Raw genomic sequence first — 20,480 nt, forward strand, 5'->3', positions numbered from 1 at the left:
CAGTCTTTCCTCAATGATATAAGCGAATCATTCAACTATACCACGTACAATACATTTACAAACCAGAACCACAGTAATTCTCTTGGAAGAGTTTTATTTTATTAATAGTAATACTGACAGTAAATATACACACAATTAGTCTGAATACCAGTCGTTGTTGTTACGGTTCCGGTTTCCTTGTTTGAGGAACAACGGCTAGGTACTAGACTAACACACAATTCAAATATCACTGAATATATTCCTCGAATAGGCGTAAGATGGTCTCGATGCAAAACGATGTATCCTGAAATATATAAATAGAAAAGTTATTTGATCTTAGACTTGAATAGCATCCTAGTGAATGTTAGAGAGTTTTTACCTAAAGTTTTCTGCTGTATTCATCCAACTTCTAACGAACGGAATGAGAAGTCCTCCGAGTAAAATCTGACTAGGATGATAAATCAGTAACGGTATAGAGATTACTGATAGCTCTGGTTTTCCGTTATACAATATCTTTAACATCGGTATACCTGAAAACAATGAGTCAATAGACGACTGAAAGAACGTTGATATTAATGTTATTACAGTTACAGTAAAAAACTCAGCGAAGTCGTCATTAGGATAAATCGTCACATCACTGAAATCATCTTTTTGGGTCCGAATTTGTATTTCCTATTCAATCTACTAATTGTAACTCGTCAAAATAATGAACGTCCCAACTAGACTTTGTAAAGTTACCAATATTACTTACTGACCTAAGGTCAATGATTTGTGCGTTGAGCAGAATAGAATAGCGACTGTATCAGCTGGTTGAAATCTAAGGAGAGGTTGAGATGACAACCAGAATGTAAACAGCAATAAAACTACTTGAATAATCACAACTGTAATAAGAGAAAATAATAACTGTTCAATAAAACACTCAAATAAAATCCCAAGCTTAAGAGTCAAAACATTGAGTAAACATATCAGACTCCTTTTTTTTTCTTTTTTTTACCCTTGGTATATCAAAAGAAAATGATTTCGAAATTAAGTATCTAGAATAGATTAATGAGGCTATCTGTACATAGGCTGGCCTTCTTTGATGGTAAATAATTATATGATTGACTATCAATGCAATGTATCGAATGATACATAATCATTTGATAATGATAAATGCACTCACCTAAAAAGGCCACGATTAAGAGACTAAGTTCATCTATTTCTACATGATGTAGATTATTTTTCATAGAAAATGTATCACAAAACGTAGTGTAAATTATCAATAACAACATTGCACTGAAACATAAAACATTCAACTGAGACTCTTCACACCGAGTTTGATAAAAGTGTAATCTAGAGAAAAGTAGAATTCGATACCTGCTTATTTCTCCAAAAGGAATACGATTTCTTTCCAGCCAAAGTCGAACATGCTTACGAAAGAACTGACCAACTAATATCGGAATGAGAACTGTTAACGATAGCTGAATAAATACAGAAGTAAAGCCGACTGAGGTCTCGGAACCAAGCTAGAAAACAGGAAACGAGTTATTCACATTTCTATCAAATTCAACCGAGTCAAAAAACTAAATATTTTCATTTTCCTACCACGAAATAAAGCAGCATAGGAGTAACAAGTATTCCCTAAAAAATACAAATAAATAAAGTTATAAACTTTCCAAAAATGCCCGAAGAATTGAATGAAGGATCATTTTGAAGTTACCAGAAAACTTCCTAGCGCTGAATTAAATATCGCAGCTGCCTGAAATTAAAACAAAAAGAACTTTGAAATTTGATGAATAGATAATTTGCATTGATGCAACATGATTGATTTATTTTACCTCATTTCCACCAATAGCTTTTGTTAAAATGACCGCAGATGAAACTGGAGGTGGCATACATGATACAACTTGTAACCTGAAATGAATCATTGAACACAATTCATACACGTACAATATGTACACTACATTGTACTGTAATAAAATCATTGCATATATACCCTTTTAACAGCAAGTCTTCAATTGGACTGTTTTCAAGTAGTGAAACCAATATATACATGAAAACTGGTACAAGCACTAGAGTGAAAACTTGTATAAATATATGTATACGATACTGGAAAAATGCTTTCTTCAAATCCTGAAAATAAAAGTTTTCAAATTAGAAGCTGAAAGACCTGAATTATGAATGCACTTATTTCAAAATCTCTAACCTGTGTTTTCAGGGATAGCCCGCTGTTAAAAAATATAATACAAACTGCTAAGTACTTGACAGTCCATTCTGGTTTCAGGAATCCTATCGAAACAACAGACATAAATAACAACTTCTTAATATTGAGAATAAAAAAATAACCTTGAGCCGAGGTCTTGTAATGTAAGTTGCAGTGTCAGTGATTGACTTACCTCCCTTAGTCCCAAAAGGAGGATACAATCTAGCTAACAAAATTGATAAAACAATTCCAATGAGAAACCAATTCTTTTTGATGATGTGAATCATTTGGCGTTATTACAACTGAAATGAAGATAGCCAACAGCGACCAGATCAGTCTTTCGGTTACACTTGGTAATTAGTACGACGGGTGAGTGTTGAGTTCCAGCATCTATTTTACGCACTGTCAGCTTCTGAATAATCTTTAGTTAGTTTCACTGAGTCTTAATGAAGACAATTCACTATCAGCGACAAATGCGTATCGTGTTATATTAATCACATTCGTGAAATTTACAAAATTCATAGAAATCGCGTTTGAAATTTCGTGGATTCTGACAACCGGAAGGAACGACCTGACGTTGACACCGGCATGGATTTTACGACATTTAAATATTCATCTAATTCCTTCAAATTTATCATCTAATTTATTCCATGCATCCTATTATAGTCAGGTTTTCAAGATATTCCCACTGTATGTTGCTTGTTTTTAATTAAACTAATTTTAACTCGGACAGATTTTCCAGCTGCAGCTGTTTCCCGATCTGCTTCCATTTCATCTCGATTTCAGTGGTTTATTTGCATTTTCTAACCGAAATACGATGATGAACTAAAAAGGAATTAATCTGATACTATAACCAGCGCACTAAACTGAATCAAATATGTTTAAAAAGTAAGTTAATTCGTGAAAAGTATTCTAAAGTAAAATGTCAATTATTTTTATTGCGCGACGTTATCCGTATTCGGTCATTGAAATACGTTTTAATTTTGTTTTACAGATTCAACGAGAAGACAGATGTGACTAGTGTGAATGCTATGAAGTCCTCTGCCCAAAGAGGATTAAGAAATAAAATTCTGGAGCAGTTCCCGAACATTGCTGATCACATAGACGAAATATTACCTAAAAAGGAACCTCTGAAAGCTGTCAAATGGTAAGCATGGGGCCATCCATAAAGTACAGATGACACCTGATCGATCTTTTTGGGTCAAACAGCTACCGTTTTTACTGAAGAACTTATTTTCAACAATGCTTTTGAAATCTGTAATTGATGCTGTATCCTACAAAATATTCTAAAATCTTTATTTTCAGTCGCGATCATATTGAAATAGTAGCCAATTCTAGTGGAGAACTTCGCTTTTTCCGACAAAGAGACGGTCCTTATATGCCAACTTTAAAATTACTTCACAAATGTAAGAATTCAGACTAACATTGCCTTATAACTTACCTTTACACCCAAACTCATTTTGTCAAGATGTTTATTTTAATTTTCAGATCCATTTATTTTACCTCTAATGCAGGTAGATAAAGGAGCTATAAAGTTTGTACTAAGTGGTGCTAATATAATGTGTCCTGGTTTGACTTCACCTGGAGCGAAAATGTCTGATGTTCCCACTGACAGTGTGGTTGTATCCTTTATCAAACTATCACTGGTTTAAATCTTATCTATTTCCACGGTGATGTCAGGGGTGGGTTTAGAAAAATTTTAAAGGTAGAAATCCATTGAATTCATCTTCTTTAACTGATTTCCTAACCAGGCTGTAATGGCAGAAGGCAAGCAACATGCGTTAGGGATTGGATACACCAAAATGTCTTCAGCAGATATGTAAGTTTTCACTCCTTGAAAATCAATAAAAACTTTACTTAGTAATGTTTTGGCAATAAATTTTTTACAGTGTAAAAAATCATTGATGTTTTATCATTTCAGCTTATCAACTAATAAAGGAATAGGAGTGGACAATATTCACTATCTGAATGATCAGTTATGGAGTATGGCACCTGTGAAATAACGAGGACTTTAAAATATAATATTGTATTATATATGTAAAATTTGCATTAAATAAATATGTCATGATTGTTTGCATTTTTCGAATTTCTCATTATCACCTGGATAAAACTTTAAATAGCATTTCGCCGTGATTTCCCTTCCCTATTTATTTGCTACGTGTAGAATACGCGATATCTGGGATTCGAATCTCGCGCACGAATGGTTAGGCAGCGCCGGGAAAAGGGTTAAAGTTGATTGGCGTTGGCTTCTAATCTATTGAAAATTTTATCTGATGAAAATAAGATACAATTGTGCCGTAAGTCTATGAAATGACGTTTAATATCTAACAAATTCAAAAATATCGTCGTCAACGATCTCGTTTAGTGAGTGGTTCGGCACCACGTGTAGTAGACTGGTTTCGCTGGAGCCATTGTTAGCGGAGTACCGGTAACCAGTCTAATCACTTATGTATTAATGCGCGCATACCCACAATTCCTGTTTTGCGTCAGCTCTATGTATGTATACTGCCGCCGCCGTGTGAGAGCAAAACATGGCCGTTTAAAAGTTTATGGATAATATTTACTCGTCTCATATCTGCTTTGTCGAACGTTTTCATGGCCCATAAATATACGACGCCTGATCGAATTAGGGTAAGAATGAACCATGATATGTTTTGATGCGCGAATACTGAACACGTTATGCTGTACGGATTGAGGGATTTTCAATTGGCGTGTGCGTGGTGTGTGAGGCACACGCACGTAACCCCGCCAGTAATACCCGTATGATACTGCGTAAACGCACGTTCGCCATTAAATTCAAAAATACGAAAATATTTTCTGATGTAATGTGATTAAAAATCTGTTGTCGTTTAAACGTGTTAGTTGATTTATTATGATTTGTAGCGCGTTTTGTCTTTGATTTGAAGAATACTGAATCCAAGGTAGCATAGATAGAAAGGGTCGGCTCCAGGGAGGGCGAGCGGGAGGCGTGCGTACTTGTGACGTGAGTGACCCGTATCTAGTGTGTATACACTAACACGGGGCAGCTGTCTTGCCTATCATCACTATTCTGTTTCAAACGAAAATCATTATATTTCATTATATCATTATATTATCATTCCTAAAATGATTGTAGCTATGAAATAGTAGAATAGACAACAGACTCTTAGAAGTTTCCTATTTAGGTTGCCTGATTAGGATACAAGAATTTCCTTTAAAAGTCCATATTTCTTACTTAGAATGATATTTAATTAACTTATATATTAAAATGTAACGTTAACAACTTGATTTTGGTTTTGAATTAATGAAATTCATTCAGAATTCTCATAAATTAATTGAGATTTGAATAAAACATGTAGGTTACAGTTGCATCTAAATTAACTCATATAGGCTAATACAATAGATTTTAGAATAAATGAAATATTTTGTAGACTTCTGACCTGTAGTTAGCCTAGGCTTCGTTGGTCTATATGTAAGGCCTATCATGGTCTATGAGGTCCTATGATCCATAAACATTGAAAATATTTTTAGTCAAGTAGGTCTTATTATTACACATTTGTCAAGTCTTAAATATTGTGGTCGTTAAAGGCAAGTCATATGTAGTCTTAGCTGATTAGGGCTGGTCATGTCTACGAGTATGCGCTACAGGGAAGGTCTACCTTCTTTTCCCTCTTGGAGATTATTGATTTCTGATAGTTAGTACAAATAGCAGCCATCTTGAATCTGTCACTTCCTGTGTCTGATGAATGTGTAACTTCCTATGTCTGAATTTGTCACTTCCTGTGACAGCAATTAAGGCTGTGTGTTTAAATCAGAATTCTAATACACATTCTATAAAATTGTCATTCTAAATGCTTATTGAGAAAGGGTGAAGTTGGTTTTGATCATGTTTGTGAATTTGTCACTTCCTACTAGGCCTATAGAAATAACTGCGGTAATAAATTGGCTAGCATTTGTATCAGAATTCTAATATATAGATTTCATTCTAAATGCTTCTTGCGAACGGATGGTATTGATTGTTGACAAGGTTTATGATAGATTACAAATAGCGGCCATCTTGAATTTGTCACTGTCTATGCTTACAGTTATGTATTTATCGGCTATAGTGTTTGTATCAGAATTCTAGTTTACTGGTAGATGCCATTCTTAATGCTTCTTGACATTGGTCTTGATGATGTTTATGATAGATATCACAATAGCGGCCATCTTGAATTTGTCACTGTCTATGCTTACAGTTATGATCGGCTTTAGTGGTTGTATCAGAATTCTAATTTACTGGTAGATGTCATTCTTAATGCTTCTTTACATTGGTCTTGATAATGTTTATGATAGATATTACAATAGCAGCCATCTTGAATTTGTCACTTCCTGTTGATAGAACTGCTGCAGTTATTTATAGGCTTAAGTCATTATATCAGAATTCTAATTGGGCCTATAGGTGTCATTCCAAATGCCTCTTAAAAAGGATGACAGAGGTTTTTTGATCTAACTCTGATGAATAGCAGCCATCTTGAAAATAGATTTCACTTCCTGTGAAATGCAATAGGAATACCATAGTTATGTATTGGCTGTTTTATACCAGAACACTAATATAACTGTCATCCTTAATTGTTTCATCAATCACACGCACATATATTCTTATTGTCAATTTTGACCAAACAAATTTCCTGTGTTTTTGTTTTAGGCTTTTGACTATGAAAACTAGAGGATTATCAAAAGAAGAAACGTCATCACCGGGAAATGATGAGAAGATAGTGTCTAGCAGTAGCACGTCCGATGAAGGGATGAATACCAGATCCCCGAGACCACGAATACCATCTAAAACATTATCTTCGGATTATATTTACCCTTCTGTGAGTCCTACTAAAAGTAGATCTAGTGCGAATCGTAAATCTACACCAAATCCATCTATTCACAGTACAACGGTAGGTGAATCTCCTAGTACTAGTTATAATGTTCCTAGTCTGGAAGGTCAGGAAGCTAGCCCTGATAAAGAATTGGCTCAAAAACGTAAAACGAGAAGTAAACAGTTCATTGAGGAGAATTATAGGTCAGTCGGTAATGAGACAACAGCAATAGAATCGCTGAAAGAAATTATAGAAGAACTAGATACTGAGGTTAACCATGAGCAAACTGAGCATGATGAATTCACTGATAAACTCGCAAAGGCTAAATCAGTTTCAAGTAATCAGATTGAAGTTGCTCTGAAAAACCTTAAGGTTAAGCTCGCAAAATCTAAAGTAGAAGAAAATCAACCTCAAAAGCTGACGACGAGACGTTCTGTGAACTTATCCCCAATGAAAATTGGACCGTCGATTATTACAAACATGTCAAAATGCGAAGTGAAACTGAAGAAAACAGTAAATGACCAGACTTCAATGGTCAGTACTCGAGGAAGTCGTCAGAGACAAACTCGCAGTACTTCCCCAAATCATCATTTCCAAGGTACTGATACAGCAACATTATCCAAGAAAGTAGTTCTTGTATCTGATGATGACGATGATGATATCTCCCTTAGCAATCTGAGGAAATCTCAGGCAGTATCTTATGATGATGATGATGATGATAATGATGATATCTCCCTTAGCAATCTGTTAAAATCTCAAGCAGTACCTGATGATGACGATGATGATATTTCCCTTAGCAAACTGATGAAGTCTCAAGCAAAAGAAAATCTAGTATCGACCAGTTTACTTCCTAAAACTCCAGACAAACTGAAAAGTCTTCAATGTAGTCCTCGTACTAGGAATTTCTATAAAACATTTGCATATGGAATAAAAAAGGCTGGTCGAACATCTGCCCCTCGCAAAAAGAATTGTGCCTGCTGTGGTGAACCCATAAAAAAGAAGAATGACGCTAATCAAGCTATGTGTCTCACTAAAGGTAAAGACAATGATGCAGAATTAGTTTCTTGTCAATCGACTGGTATGAACAGGGTACGTCGATCTGCTGTTTCAACCCCGCCTGGTTTTAAACCAATGGATTTGACGATTTCACTAGAGAAAATTGAGTCTTTACCAGGAAAAAACTGCACAATTTCAACAACCGATGAATCAACCACTGCACAGAAATCTGAGAGTGATGTTAGGATTTATTCCAACGTAAAGGACTTGATGAAGAATTTACCAAATGAGGTGGCAACATCTCCTAAAGTACCAATCATATGCCTTGGATCATCTGCCTCTCCAACCTCACGCAAGTTAGATTTTTTGGAAAGCGAGGATATTGAATCGCAAATTCCTGGAACTGTGTATGAAATGGCAAGTTCTTCACGATCAAAGAATAATCCTAAAATAAGACCATCTGGATCTGTTCCAAAAGTTACCAAAAATTCATCTAACCTTATTGATTCAATACGCCATTTGAATCTGTCTCCAAAAATGAGACAGGGTAAACAGAAGCTGCCATCTTGTGAAAACATGATTTATAAAGCTGTTTTGCAAATTGATGAAAGTGACAGTAATAGTAATATGAGTTCTGCGAGCATTAAAAGAAAAAGTCCTAAAAAGCGACGTTCGGGAAGTGTAAAAATGAAACTAACCCGCACCGCTGTTTTACAGGATCAAGAACCTTGTGAATATGAAGGGGTTAGTGATGATTTTTCAGAATTTGGGTTTAATATTGACAACGATTGCACGCCTTCTATATCAGATATTGGGGACGCAAATGATCTGATGTCTGAACCCGGAGAACTAGAACATGCTGGTAATGAAATTGAAAGTATGGATTCATTGTCAATTGGTGCACGAACCGTTCCTTCCCTTTCAAAATCATTTTCCAATATATCTAGTGTGCCAACTACTGATGTCAGTTCAGCTGTTATGGAAGGTGATGACATGTGGGGTGATTTCATGAGTGAGAAATCAGATATGGAGACATCAAATAATCATTCAGCAGAAGAAGTTGATAATATGCGTAAACGATCTCTTCGGTGTTCTATCGATGATGTTTTAGAACAAACAAAATTGGATGATTCCCAAAATGATGAAGTTCCCGGACCTGTGATAGACATCTTTCAGAAGAAATCAAATGAGGATGGCCCTCTAGCTAAACTTATTCAGAGGATGCAAACTAGAGTTTCACAACCCGTTCCGGAAAATTTTGATATTAATGGGGATGAAAAAGAAAGCGATGAAGATGATAGTAGTGATGGTGATGAAGATGATGAAACCAGTTCCTCTGATTCCAGTGAGGAGGAAGACATTTCCAGTGAAAATGATGATTCAACAAATGTTACAGCTGAGAATCATGCAGATGTTACAAATTCTAATAAATCAGTTGACTCAACAGTATCAGAGCCTGAGGAATTACGACCTCCTGTCATAGAACATCATCAGGAAACAGACAACCAGCCTGAAACTGTACAGGATTTAAGTGGTTCAGATAATTGTGAGCAATGTGGGTTGAAAGTGATTCTAAAAGCTGAACCAAATGAAGACAGTTATGGAAATACAGAGGTTTCGAGCACAGTGACATGTGTTGACTTAACTGATGTGCCAGATGCTGGTAGTTTGACAGGTTCTGGTCATTGTAAGTGTCAAACTTGTGGAGGACTCGTCGGAAAAATCAAGGAAGAAGTGAAAGCAGAGTTAGAAGAATCAGATAATAGTGAACCACCAACGCTTCATGCAGTCGATAATGAAACTAATCAAAATGATATGATGAATTGTAGTAAATCACCTCCACAGCTGACATTGGAGATGCCACCAGTTCGTAAAGTTAAAACTGAATATGATGAATCTTTGTTGTTGCAGTCTTTCGAAAGACCAGTTCCAGCTCCAGTTTGTGCATTCAGTAGTGGAGACTTGGATAGATATTTGGAAAAAAATGCTGAATTAAAATCTGATCTTCTACAAAGGAAGATGAAATGTGTAGAGCCACCATCTCGTTTTTGCGTTGGACAAGATATATTCATAAACACGAATAATGTTATACCTGATTTGGACCTAGTTGATGATGTGATGTTTATGTCATTTGCGACAGAAGATGTGTTAGCTGCTCATGTCAACATTGAAAAGAACAGAGACCTATGTGGTCGTGAAAGAGACATAAGTATCAGTATAAGTAGATATATGAACCGTAAGAAGAAAAGAAAAACGTTTGACTTTGTTAATAAAACAATAAAAAAGACTGATATGGTTCATAAAAAGAGAATGCACAAGTATGAGAAACATCTAATACAAGAGCTTGAAAAAATTGTAAAAAGTACCGGTAAACAAAGACGTAGAGGTTCGGCAAAAGGAAAAGATCCTGAGATAACTAAAGTCAAAGCTTGGAAAAATCGAGTCATTGATAGTTCTTCACTGGGTGACACCTTTCAGTTGTATGAAACACGTTTAAAACCAGCAACTGAAGAGTTACTAGAAAAGAAGGCACAGAGGAAGTATCCGCCATTCAAATATTTAAATCTGGTAGAAGATGATAGATCTGATGATGTGTCCAGTTCAGATATGGTTGTGAAGAAACCACTTGCCCCCTCACGATGGCTTTTTGATTTTCTCAAAGATGGAGTCAAAATCGAGGATGATAATAGACCCATTTTACCGGAAGATGTTATTCTATCTGACGATGAAATTGTCAATGCTGAGCAAGATCATGGCACAGAACCAATCAGTGAAAATCAACCCAATCTCGTAGTTTCTCATACACTTTCTACTGAACTCGATGAAAAGAAACAAAAACAGCTCCAGGATGTTTTGATGTTCAAGGAAAAACTTGCATCCGCTCGTTCCAAGTTACAAAGTCAACTAAGCGTAACTTGTGCTGAAGCTGTAGTTCAACCTATTTTCGAACCTGTGGTGGAAGCCTTGGTTGAACCAGTGCTTGAACCAGCGCTTGAACCAGTAGTTGAACCAGTTGTCACAGATTATTTATCTCATAAATTTCCAAATCTATGGCACATTGATCGCATGGAAATGGTAACCTTAACAGAGACAATGTCTATGAAAGCTCTGACAGCCTTGGAGTGTCCATCAGCAGTGGGGTCAGCACATCAAGCAGTCAAAAGAAGGAAATTAGACAATTCAGTCAATTTTCATACTGGTGATGATGAGAGTAATAACGAGATATCCGACAACCAGAGTCCATCGCCTCCAAATTTAACAAAGGAAGTTTCGCTTGAACCATTGAATCTCTTGATGTGTGATAAACCAGGTCAGTTTGAATCTTATCATGAAATATACCACCGTACAATAAATCAAAATTGAAACGATTTGTTCATGGCAATTCCAATTTGGTTTGATTTTCAGGTTGTTCATCAGGTTGTGTTTGCAAAGTAAGTGAAGAAAATACATTAGCGACCGCAGACATTCCACCACCTTTAAAGAAAGAGAATTGCGACAAAGAATATTGCAGGTTGGGATGTATTTGTGACAGTTTGTTCGCTAGTTCTACGAAGAAATTTGGCTCAGTTTGCTCAAAGCGCGAATGTCGATTCCGTTGTAAGTGCAACGTAAACGACATGTTCAATCCAGAATTTACAGGCGAAAATTCAAACGACATTCAGGATAAAGATTCGACTCATCTGCGTCGACCGCGACAATCTTACAAAAACGAGGACAGCGAAGATTATGATCGATTCCTGCGATGTCAACGAAAAGCGCAAGGTATCGAAGACGAGGGCGACCAGCAGCGGTATTCTGGATTGAAACGAGAACGACGCCTCACATCGAAGAAGAGAGATCTCATCTACTACGATGAGATGGTCAAATACGAAATAATGCACGCTTCATGGAAGAAGAAAAAGGTACGATCAACAAATCGATCTCCATTTTCATCTATTTACCATTTTTTTGCTGGTTCAAAAGTGGAATCTTTAAGATATTCAATATTTCTTTTTTGTAGTTACTTACGCAGGGTTCTTCGACTTCACCATTGACCTCCACAATGTCAACCCTGGTAACAGAAATGGAAGCCCCAAGTTTCAAGCCAAAAATGCAGAGAAAAAGTCAAATAACTACAAATATTGAGGAACCCATTATGGTATGTGTATTCAGCAAACAAATAAAGAGTCTTGTATTGTTTTGCTTATTATTGTTTTGCTGTTATATTATTTATTATTTTCCAGGACGATAATCCATCATACTACACATGTGCTAGAGTGCATTATTATAGACGTAAAGCAAGGTACAAAATAAATGAGCATATAATATTGTCTGTTGAGAAAATGTTGTCTTTCTGTCAACCTTATGAATGATTTTATCCTCTTGTAGGGACTTTGTGTTGCAATGTACTTGTCGTAATCATGGAGTTGATGGAAGTTGTAAACGTGACCATCGGCAACAACAAGTAGCAACTGAGGATAATCCGCCTGAACTGGAGCCGGAGAGAGAGTCAACTGTAATAGAAGAAACAAAAGAATCCGAACCAGTGCAAGATAACGTTGCAATATCGGCTTCAAAACCAACTGACAGTGAACTTGAAATCAAAATGTCTTCTGAGGAGAACAGCTCTGATTTTACCGATCATTTTAATAAGAGTGAAATAAAAAAGGAATATTTACCACCTGGATTCTCCAGACAAATGATGCTTTTACAACCGAAGCAACGACAAGCGACTGGGGAACCATTGATGAATAGCGAACCTCATTTACTGGAAATACTCAGTAACTGTCAATGGGACAAGATACGCTCTCACCTTCTTAGCTATGTGGCTCAACAAGTTCGCGGAAGGATCTACCCTCAAACGGCAAAAATCAGTTACAATAATTATCTCATAGATGTGCTCCCTAAATCGGTGAAACCAACTAAAATTCCACCTCATCTTCGCTCGACGTTACCAAAAAAAATGTTTGCTATCCGGCTGTTAGTACGAGAGGCAACAAGTGTATCAGCTAAAATAGGCTACAGCGCTCTTCGTGTAAAATCTGAATTAACAACCTCATATCCAGCTACTGAAAGCCCAAATATCCCAAAGTCTAAAAATGATGATGCTAATGACACAGTTGGAGGTGCTGCAACACTTGAAAATGAATGTGATTCCAACAGTCCAACAAAACCTGAGAATATGGATGTAGACAATAGTAAATCTACTGAAAGAAAACAAGTAGATATCAAGATGGAAAATAAGATTAAAGATGCGAAGGATTTGAGTCAAAAAGTAGAAGAGATTGAAGGCGAAAATAATGATGAAAAACAGATCAAAATTAGCATCGAGTTGTTAAAAGAGCTTAATGAGAGAGGTCGTAAAGATGATAAAGCACATCCATCTAGTGAGGCTCTTGAACAAACTTTATCTCCACCAGCCGACTCTGCTAGCAGTACACCAACAACAACATCTACTCCAACAACAACTTCTCTCAATATTTTATCTGCAGCAAATGCATCGGATTCAACTGGGAAATCAATTAAAAAATTGAACATTGTTACGAAGTCTCTCATTCAACCTGGAATATTTAACAAACAGAAACAGCTTTTGACGATGCAAGGTTCATTTTTCCCGACTCCTTCTACGTCAGCGACGAGTGTGGATGATGTTCCTTCTACACTTGTGCCCCATCTTCAGCAGCAACTCAATTCTGATCAGCCATTTATCAAAACGATGGCGTTCGTGAATTTGCCTCTTCATATAAAATGTGTTTTGAAGTCGCAAATGGGAAATGTCTTACCACCGGGGACACATGTAAATGATTTACTGGCTTTAGTGAAAGTTCGGAATCCTGATGAGAAAATCACCAATAAGACATTTACTCCTGATATGGTAAAAGGACTTGCTTTAGTTCATCATTCAATTCAGTCATCCTCAACTACAATCAGTTCTGATGCGTCTGCGTCTGCTTCATCTATATCTAATACAGCGGCAATGTCAGCATCACAGAAACTCTTCAATACCAGTTCTCAAGAAAACAATAGTACCGGTAATACCTCCAACAACATCAACAGTGCTGCTGATAATTTGGGTAATTACAGATTTAGGATTTGTGGTGGCCAGATAGTTGACAGTAATGCCATGGGAAAGGAACAAGAATCAAAGAAATTAACATCAGCCAGAGACTCATTAAGTTCTGCTCTTTCTCAGATCAGCAATGAAGTTTTGGGCAACCAAAAACCAGCAACGTTTCAACCGATTTTGCCGCCTATCAATAGAAGTGCGTTGAAGAGAATTTCACTTATTGGACCAACATTTGCGACTTTAGAATCACAACCAGCTCCTCCTGTTGTTCCACAGAAAGGAACGAAATCTAAGAGAAAAGAGAAATTGGCAGTTCGACATTTCGTTACTGATGATGATGATCTCGGATCGGCTGTTGGAAGTGAAATGCCAATTGATGTTCATACGAATCTTGTGCTTGAGAAAAAGATTAAAAAATTCTTCCAACGAGATATGTATGTGCAGATGGTTTCACATGAGACTGAGGATATCGATGTTGATATTGAAGGTTTGGATTTAGAAGAGTCCTGTAATGAACCACTTGTTAAGAAGTTTAAAGAAGAGGTCAAAATTGCTAAAGATGATTCCTCAGTTGACTCTAATGTATCATCTTCGTGCACACTTCACAAAGTTATACAGGTTATCCAACGAAAGAAACGTCCATGGTTAAAACCATCTCTTTATGATGAGGAAATAAACCCAAAAACTGTTGTTGTTAGATATGACGATGTTCTTAATCAACAAAATAGCGTCAAAAGCAGCTGCCTTCCACCGCCGTGTAAGAAGCTTAAATTATCACAAAAATCTGCTACTTCCGCCAGTCCTGCACCTTCTATTGGTGAGAAATCAATTGATGATTATATAGATTCCGACGTGGATATATGTAACTCGAGTGATGATGGGAAGGATAAAGCGCTTTCTAATGCGAAACATTCATCTCATCTCAGAGCTGCTCTCATTGGTAATGCACCTTCCAAAAACCAGGTGAGTTTTTCATTGGCATTTACGATGTTGCTGCAAATTTGTATAATCATCAATTCTTCTTGATGAGTTAGGTGTTGAATTGAATTTGACATAGTCCTGGTGCTTATTTACATTTTACTTACCTTGTGATTTGGTTGTTTTTTGCAAGATCAACGCAGAGTCTGGTGGTTTCCAAAAAATTGTATTCAAAGATCATGTTTCCAAATCAGTACCACAAAGTAATCGAGATGAAAATCCAAGAGAGGGACATAATTTTCGGTAAATAATTTTCGGTTTCCAACCTATTTTACCTACGGTATATTTCAGTTTTTAGCATGGTCACCTTTAATGAACCTTAGTCTCATAAAATTGATTTGATTCTTTGACTCAAGTCACTCACTGGAAATACTCTAAACTCACAGTTGTGACACTGATATATAGAAAGATGACTGGGGTTACAGTGTTTGATATCCTTTTCCTTTTATAGATATCCAATTGATCCAGCTTTGATAATTTGGTAATTTTGACAATCTAATTAAATTATTTATGACAGGGAATTTTGCTTGAATGAATACTTACGGATCAAAATTGCTTTGATAGATTATGTTGTGCCATCACTGAGCAAAGTTCACTGTACATTATTCATGTTGCTTTTAGTTTCGTTGCCAAGTTTTTCAACATTTTTGGGTTTATTGTTGTAATTATTTGTTTCTGTTAGCTTAGAAAACCCATGTTTTGTTTATGTTTTCATTGGAATGTCGTCGGTACTGGTATTATAATTCTTAAATTTTTTCTTGTCTTCAGGGAGCGAGAAAGGAGAAAAGACTTGGCGAAGAGATTTTCTGACTTAGCTGAATGTCTTGGAGAAAGAAATGGTGGTAAACAAAATCTATTGGAGAAGGTATTGATTCAGTTGTAAATGTAGTTATTTTTTAGAATGTTAAAAGTAGTTTCATCAAACTGAATTCTTTTTTAGGCTGTGAAAAGGGTTAAGCAACTCCAACTACAGGATGCCTCGCTGCGGAGAGAATTGGCAAAGCAGAAGATTACAACTGTACATCTTGTCACAAAATTAAGACATTTGATAGGTACATTTTCCTGAATGCCCTTTAACTTAATCATTATTTCTTTTATTCGAGGTAAATCTGAGATTCTGAAAACTTATCAATTGCAGGTGATCAGACTGATTCCAGCAAAAGAATCACATTTTCCGAAACAATCTTATACACGAAAGAAATACTGGGTAATTGTGCTTTAGAAATGTTGAAAAGTGATAGCTTCGACAAAGAATATCAAGAAGAGATGATGAACCAGGGAAAATTGGATTGTGTAATGAAACCATTTTCAGAAAATTCAGAGATAAGGCTTTCTGCTAAACCTCGTGCCAAATCAACAGGTAATCAACCTACAGAACAATTAGTGAAAGATCCACTGGAAAAACGCCCTTCTACACAACCGCCCGTGTCATCAATGACATTACCGTTACTGATACCAGTTTCCCCTGATAGAAATGAATCCACACCTGATGGCTCATTGTGCTCCAATATAGTTTCTAAAACTCAAATGTCTTTATCTAAAAATCCTGAAGATGAAGAGGTCTGTGTGATGAAAGAGATTTTCAAAGTAGCTGATGATGTTGATATTGATGATGATGATAATGTCGTAAATGCTGATGATGTTATACCAGATACCAGCAGTAAAGTAAACGATGTGAATGATTCTGAAACCAAGGGTCAATCGATTTTTAACATCAATCTTGAAGATTTGAAACAAGGAAAGCTGGAATCTGTAAGTTCAGCACTTGCGGCAATAGCTGAAGATCTAGAACTGCCACTAGATACTAGTAGCACAAGTGAGGATCTAACAGAAGTTATTGAATCAAGTGAGAATGTGGTTGATAACAGTAAGGAATGCAGTAGTATATCATCTGTTCAGATAGAATGTTCAGAGGATTCTGAGACCCAGATTGAAAGTAATGAGGAAAATTGTGAAAATAATAAATATTATGATATCGCACAAGTGAAAACAAGTGTCGGGAAAGAATTGAATATCAGTTATAATGATAGTTTTGAAGAAGAGAGTCTAGCAGGAGAGAGTCTAACTTCTATCGAAAATCCTGCTAAAAGTACGGTCGAGTTACTGAAGAATATATCAGAATCCTCCGCAGAACCAAACATTGACAGCGTTGTAACTGGTTGCGGGGAAGAAATGAATATAAGTAATGATGAAAGTGTTGGAGAGGAGAGTCTGGTATCGACTTCTATTAAAAATCCTGCTGAAAGTGCAGACGAGTTACGGAGGAATACATCAGAATCTTCTGCAGAACCGAATGTAAGCGGCGTTCAGGAAAAAATGAATATGAATAATGATGAAAGTACAGCGTCAACTTCTCTTGGGAATCCTGCTGAAAGTTTGGGACATTTACTGAAGAATACATCAGGACCTGCTGCAGAACCAGTCATTGACAATGATGTAACTAGTTGCTGGGAAGAAATTAATATGAGTAATGATGAAAGTGTTGAAGAAGAGAGTCTTGTATCAACTTCTATTGAAAATCCTGCTGAAAGTTTGGTGGAGTTAATCAAGAATACATCAGAATCCTCTGCAGAACCAATCATTGACAAGGTTGTAGCCAGTATTAACACTGAGAATGAAGATGTAAGCGGGATATCTGCTGCACCCGACGCAGAAACCTTACTCTCAAAGGAAATATTGGCTGAGGGAACATCTCCAGTGTCTACAGCTGAAGCAGTAGCCAAGCCATTCCTAGAAGATGTTCCGAATAATGTGGAAGAAACTTCACCAGCGTTTGATACAAAATCGCCTCAATATGCTGAACATACCAATACCAAACCTCCTGAGCTGGTAACGAAATCAGATAAAATGTTGACTCAAACTGAAAATAGGATATGCACCTCTGAAGATACTTCATGTTCTAGTAAAAGTGATGAGGAAGTTCGTTCTATCTGCAGTGGTCAGTTGCAAGACAATTTGAATAGAATCGCCGAAAAGTGTATCAAGAAAATCATTTCACAAACTAAGAATATTGAGGCAACTGTAAGGGATGATGTGAAACCCGACACCGAAGGTGATGTTGATCGATGTAAAGTAACGGAACCGCCTATAAATACTGATGAGAATGCTGTTGGTTGTAATATTGCTGTAAGTGAAACTGGTAATCTGGTGATAAATCGTCAGTCAATGGATAATACAATTTCTAAATCAACTGGTGCTACAGTAACATCTGCTAGTGTGCTTACTACCCCTCGGGTTCTCGCAGTCGTGAAGGGCGGTCAGATACTACAGTTGACGCAGACTCTTCCAAGTGATAGAAAACCATCCAGTAAATCTGATCTTGCAAAGCAGGGAGGAAACTTATTTAAATCATTTGGAACTTCTGGGACGCAGTCGTTGTTATTACCAGTAAAACCACCAACTTCATCTGCGAGTAAGGTATTCATAAGTACAACTAGTCCAACAAATCAGTTATTGCTGCAACCACTGAGTTTACTTCCTAATCCATTAAGTAAATCTGTTACTCCTGGAACAAAGTCTGTATTGACTACTTCTCCATTTAATCCTGCAACAAAGTTGGCTATAGGAGTTGCCCCTTCAGGTAATCCTGGGATGAAGCCATGTGTAGTGGCTTCTACTGTAGCTACTTCTGGAAGTAAGCAGTCTGTTGTGGCATTTACTGTAGGTACTTCTGGGGTTAGGTCAGCCATGTCTGCTGCTACTGTAAGCACGTCTGGGATGAAGCATTCTACCGTGACTTCAACTTCTGGTACTTCTGGAACAAAGCCAACTGTAGTGGCTTCTGTTGTAGGCACTTCTGTAATGAAGCAATCTGTAGTGGCATCTACAGTAGGTACTCCTGGGTTAAAACCAACAATAGTGGCTTCCATTATTCCTGTTTCTCCTGGAACTAAGCCAAATGTTATCGCTTCTACTTCAGTTCCAATTGGATTTAAGCCCAATGTAGGGAATTCTACTGCCTTAACAGAATTTAAACCGTCTTTAGTTACTACTAGAAGAACGTCTGAAGACAAGTCTATCATAGGTCAGACAATCTCTTTGGATGAAACGAAGCGTCGAGATGTTTTAGTAGTTGATGAAGCTAAAGATCAAATGTATGTAGAAAGTAAGAGAGATAAAATTGAACTTATCAATCAAATTGTTAAATCTACCACAAATTCACAAAATGTCGGTAACAAAATTATGAGACCTATTAAAAGTGATGCGGCGTTCACAGTTGTTAAACAGAATGGAGGTAAAGCTACTGTTGTAACGGACAAATGTGCCATTGAAGTTAAAATCCATGGTATTGGCGATAATTCCAAAGATCCATTGACTCCATCTCAACTTCAAACTGCGATCAATGCCGCTAAAACCTATCTGTCATGGCAGAAACAAAATGTGACAAAAACTGTTGGTAAAGATTCGACAGTTCAGTCGGTGACGATTACGTCACAATCGCCATCAACGTCCCAACCAACTGTAAAAGAGCTGTATAAATTTATTAGAAAGTTGGACGAACCAGAAACTGGCGGCGAGTAACCCGGATGTACAGATGTAAATAATCTGTCTTAAATCATGGAATGATATGAAGTTTAGTTTTCCTTTTTAAGACGTTGATTTTTTTTAATCATGCATTTCATCATTCATTATAACATCGATGTTTTTTCCATAAACTATATATGCAGCCGTAAATGTGCGCTGTCCAAGACTATGCGTGCGTGTGTGCGTGCGTGCGTATGTGTGTGTCACGCACAATGTATAAGATTTATGAAAGTGGCGTGTGTGCTATGTGTGCTTTGTACAACATTGCGTGTGTGCGATCTCTTACTCAAAAGGTGCGGTTTATATTTAACATTTTAATTTGTAGTGATTGATTTGATTGTTGAAGCCATCTCATCACTAGCAACATTGAGTTGATTGATTTTGTATCTGTAAATAAATCACATGTATAGTAGATTTGTCATCAAGTGACGTATTATATATAAAGTTAGTGCAAGGATATTGTCTATTGTCGGCTGCTATTCGCTTTGTTGCTGGGAATGCATTGAACTCGCTTTAGTTGTTATCGAATGTAAATTCGTTACATTATCGTCTTGTTTTTAGTGCCAATGTGTTGTATTTCCAATTCAATATACTAGGTATAGACTACGCGAGTTTCACTGTAATAGTAAAACCAATTTTTTTAGTGAAATGTCAAATATTTTTGTCGGCCTATTTGCTTCTAAACAATATCTTTGCGCATATTATGATGTAAATTAATTTCAGGTAAGAGTATAAGTATTTGTACACAAAAAAAGAATAAAGTCTTTCACTGTATATGCAAGTTCATGTACGAGTTATGTTGTCTGTTTTGTCGAGGAAACGGGGATTTATTGAATCTTTAACAAAACCTGAGGAAAACAAAGAGGGATGTATGTATTTATCTACAATACTGAGGATAGAAGGAAAAGAAATACATGTAAACCCCACCTGAGTGACAGGAAGACAGCTG

The 20,480-nt window shown here is 36.6% G+C and overlaps 3 protein-coding genes across 4 annotated transcripts; 2 read left to right on the plus strand and 1 right to left on the minus strand.

Moving 5' to 3' along the window:
• Positions 1 to 198: 198 nt before the first annotated feature.
• LOC141906523 (sodium/bile acid cotransporter 7-B-like) lies at positions 199 to 2,847 on the minus strand. Of its 2 annotated transcripts, none has more exons than XM_074795853.1 (11): positions 2,355 to 2,847; positions 2,165 to 2,247; positions 1,955 to 2,091; positions 1,797 to 1,872; positions 1,679 to 1,717; positions 1,564 to 1,599; positions 1,336 to 1,484; positions 1,142 to 1,254; positions 735 to 860; positions 359 to 427; positions 199 to 283 (listed from the first exon to the last, which is right to left on the minus strand). In XM_074795853.1, exons 1-10 carry the CDS (start codon positions 2,446 to 2,448, stop codon positions 378 to 380), a joined length of 903 nt encoding a protein of 300 aa, XP_074651954.1. In that variant the 5' UTR covers positions 2,449 to 2,847; the 3' UTR covers positions 199 to 283; positions 359 to 377. The 2 variants fall into 2 exon arrangements, with proteins under 2 accessions (XP_074651954.1, XP_074651953.1); XM_074795852.1 differs by having other exon boundaries at positions 359 to 509.
• On the plus strand, positions 2,729 to 4,222 carry LOC141906530 (malignant T-cell-amplified sequence 1-like). Its single transcript, XM_074795861.1, has 7 exons — positions 2,729 to 2,851; positions 2,948 to 3,049; positions 3,156 to 3,308; positions 3,467 to 3,567; positions 3,650 to 3,783; positions 3,913 to 3,980; positions 4,083 to 4,222. Exons 2-7 carry the CDS (start codon positions 3,039 to 3,041, stop codon positions 4,162 to 4,164), a joined length of 549 nt encoding a protein of 182 aa, XP_074651962.1. The 5' UTR covers positions 2,729 to 2,851; positions 2,948 to 3,038; the 3' UTR covers positions 4,165 to 4,222.
• A 5,950-nt stretch (positions 4,223 to 10,172) lies between these two features.
• Positions 10,173 to 20,268, plus strand: LOC141906496 (uncharacterized). The gene is made up of 9 exons (XM_074795816.1): positions 10,173 to 11,293; positions 11,389 to 11,885; positions 11,984 to 12,121; positions 12,207 to 12,265; positions 12,352 to 14,992; positions 15,141 to 15,250; positions 15,776 to 15,872; positions 15,948 to 16,059; positions 16,146 to 20,268. The coding sequence occupies exons 1-9, from the start codon at positions 10,213 to 10,215 to the stop codon at positions 19,526 to 19,528; spliced, it is 8,118 nt and encodes a 2,705-aa protein (XP_074651917.1). The 5' UTR covers positions 10,173 to 10,212; the 3' UTR covers positions 19,529 to 20,268.
• The last annotated feature ends 212 nt before the right edge of the window (positions 20,269 to 20,480 follow it).

The sequence above is a fragment of the Tubulanus polymorphus genome, chromosome 5 (assembly GCF_964204645.1).
Source record: "Tubulanus polymorphus chromosome 5, tnTubPoly1.2, whole genome shotgun sequence".
Taxonomy (NCBI): Eukaryota; Metazoa; Nemertea; class Palaeonemertea; order Tubulaniformes; family Tubulanidae; genus Tubulanus; species Tubulanus polymorphus.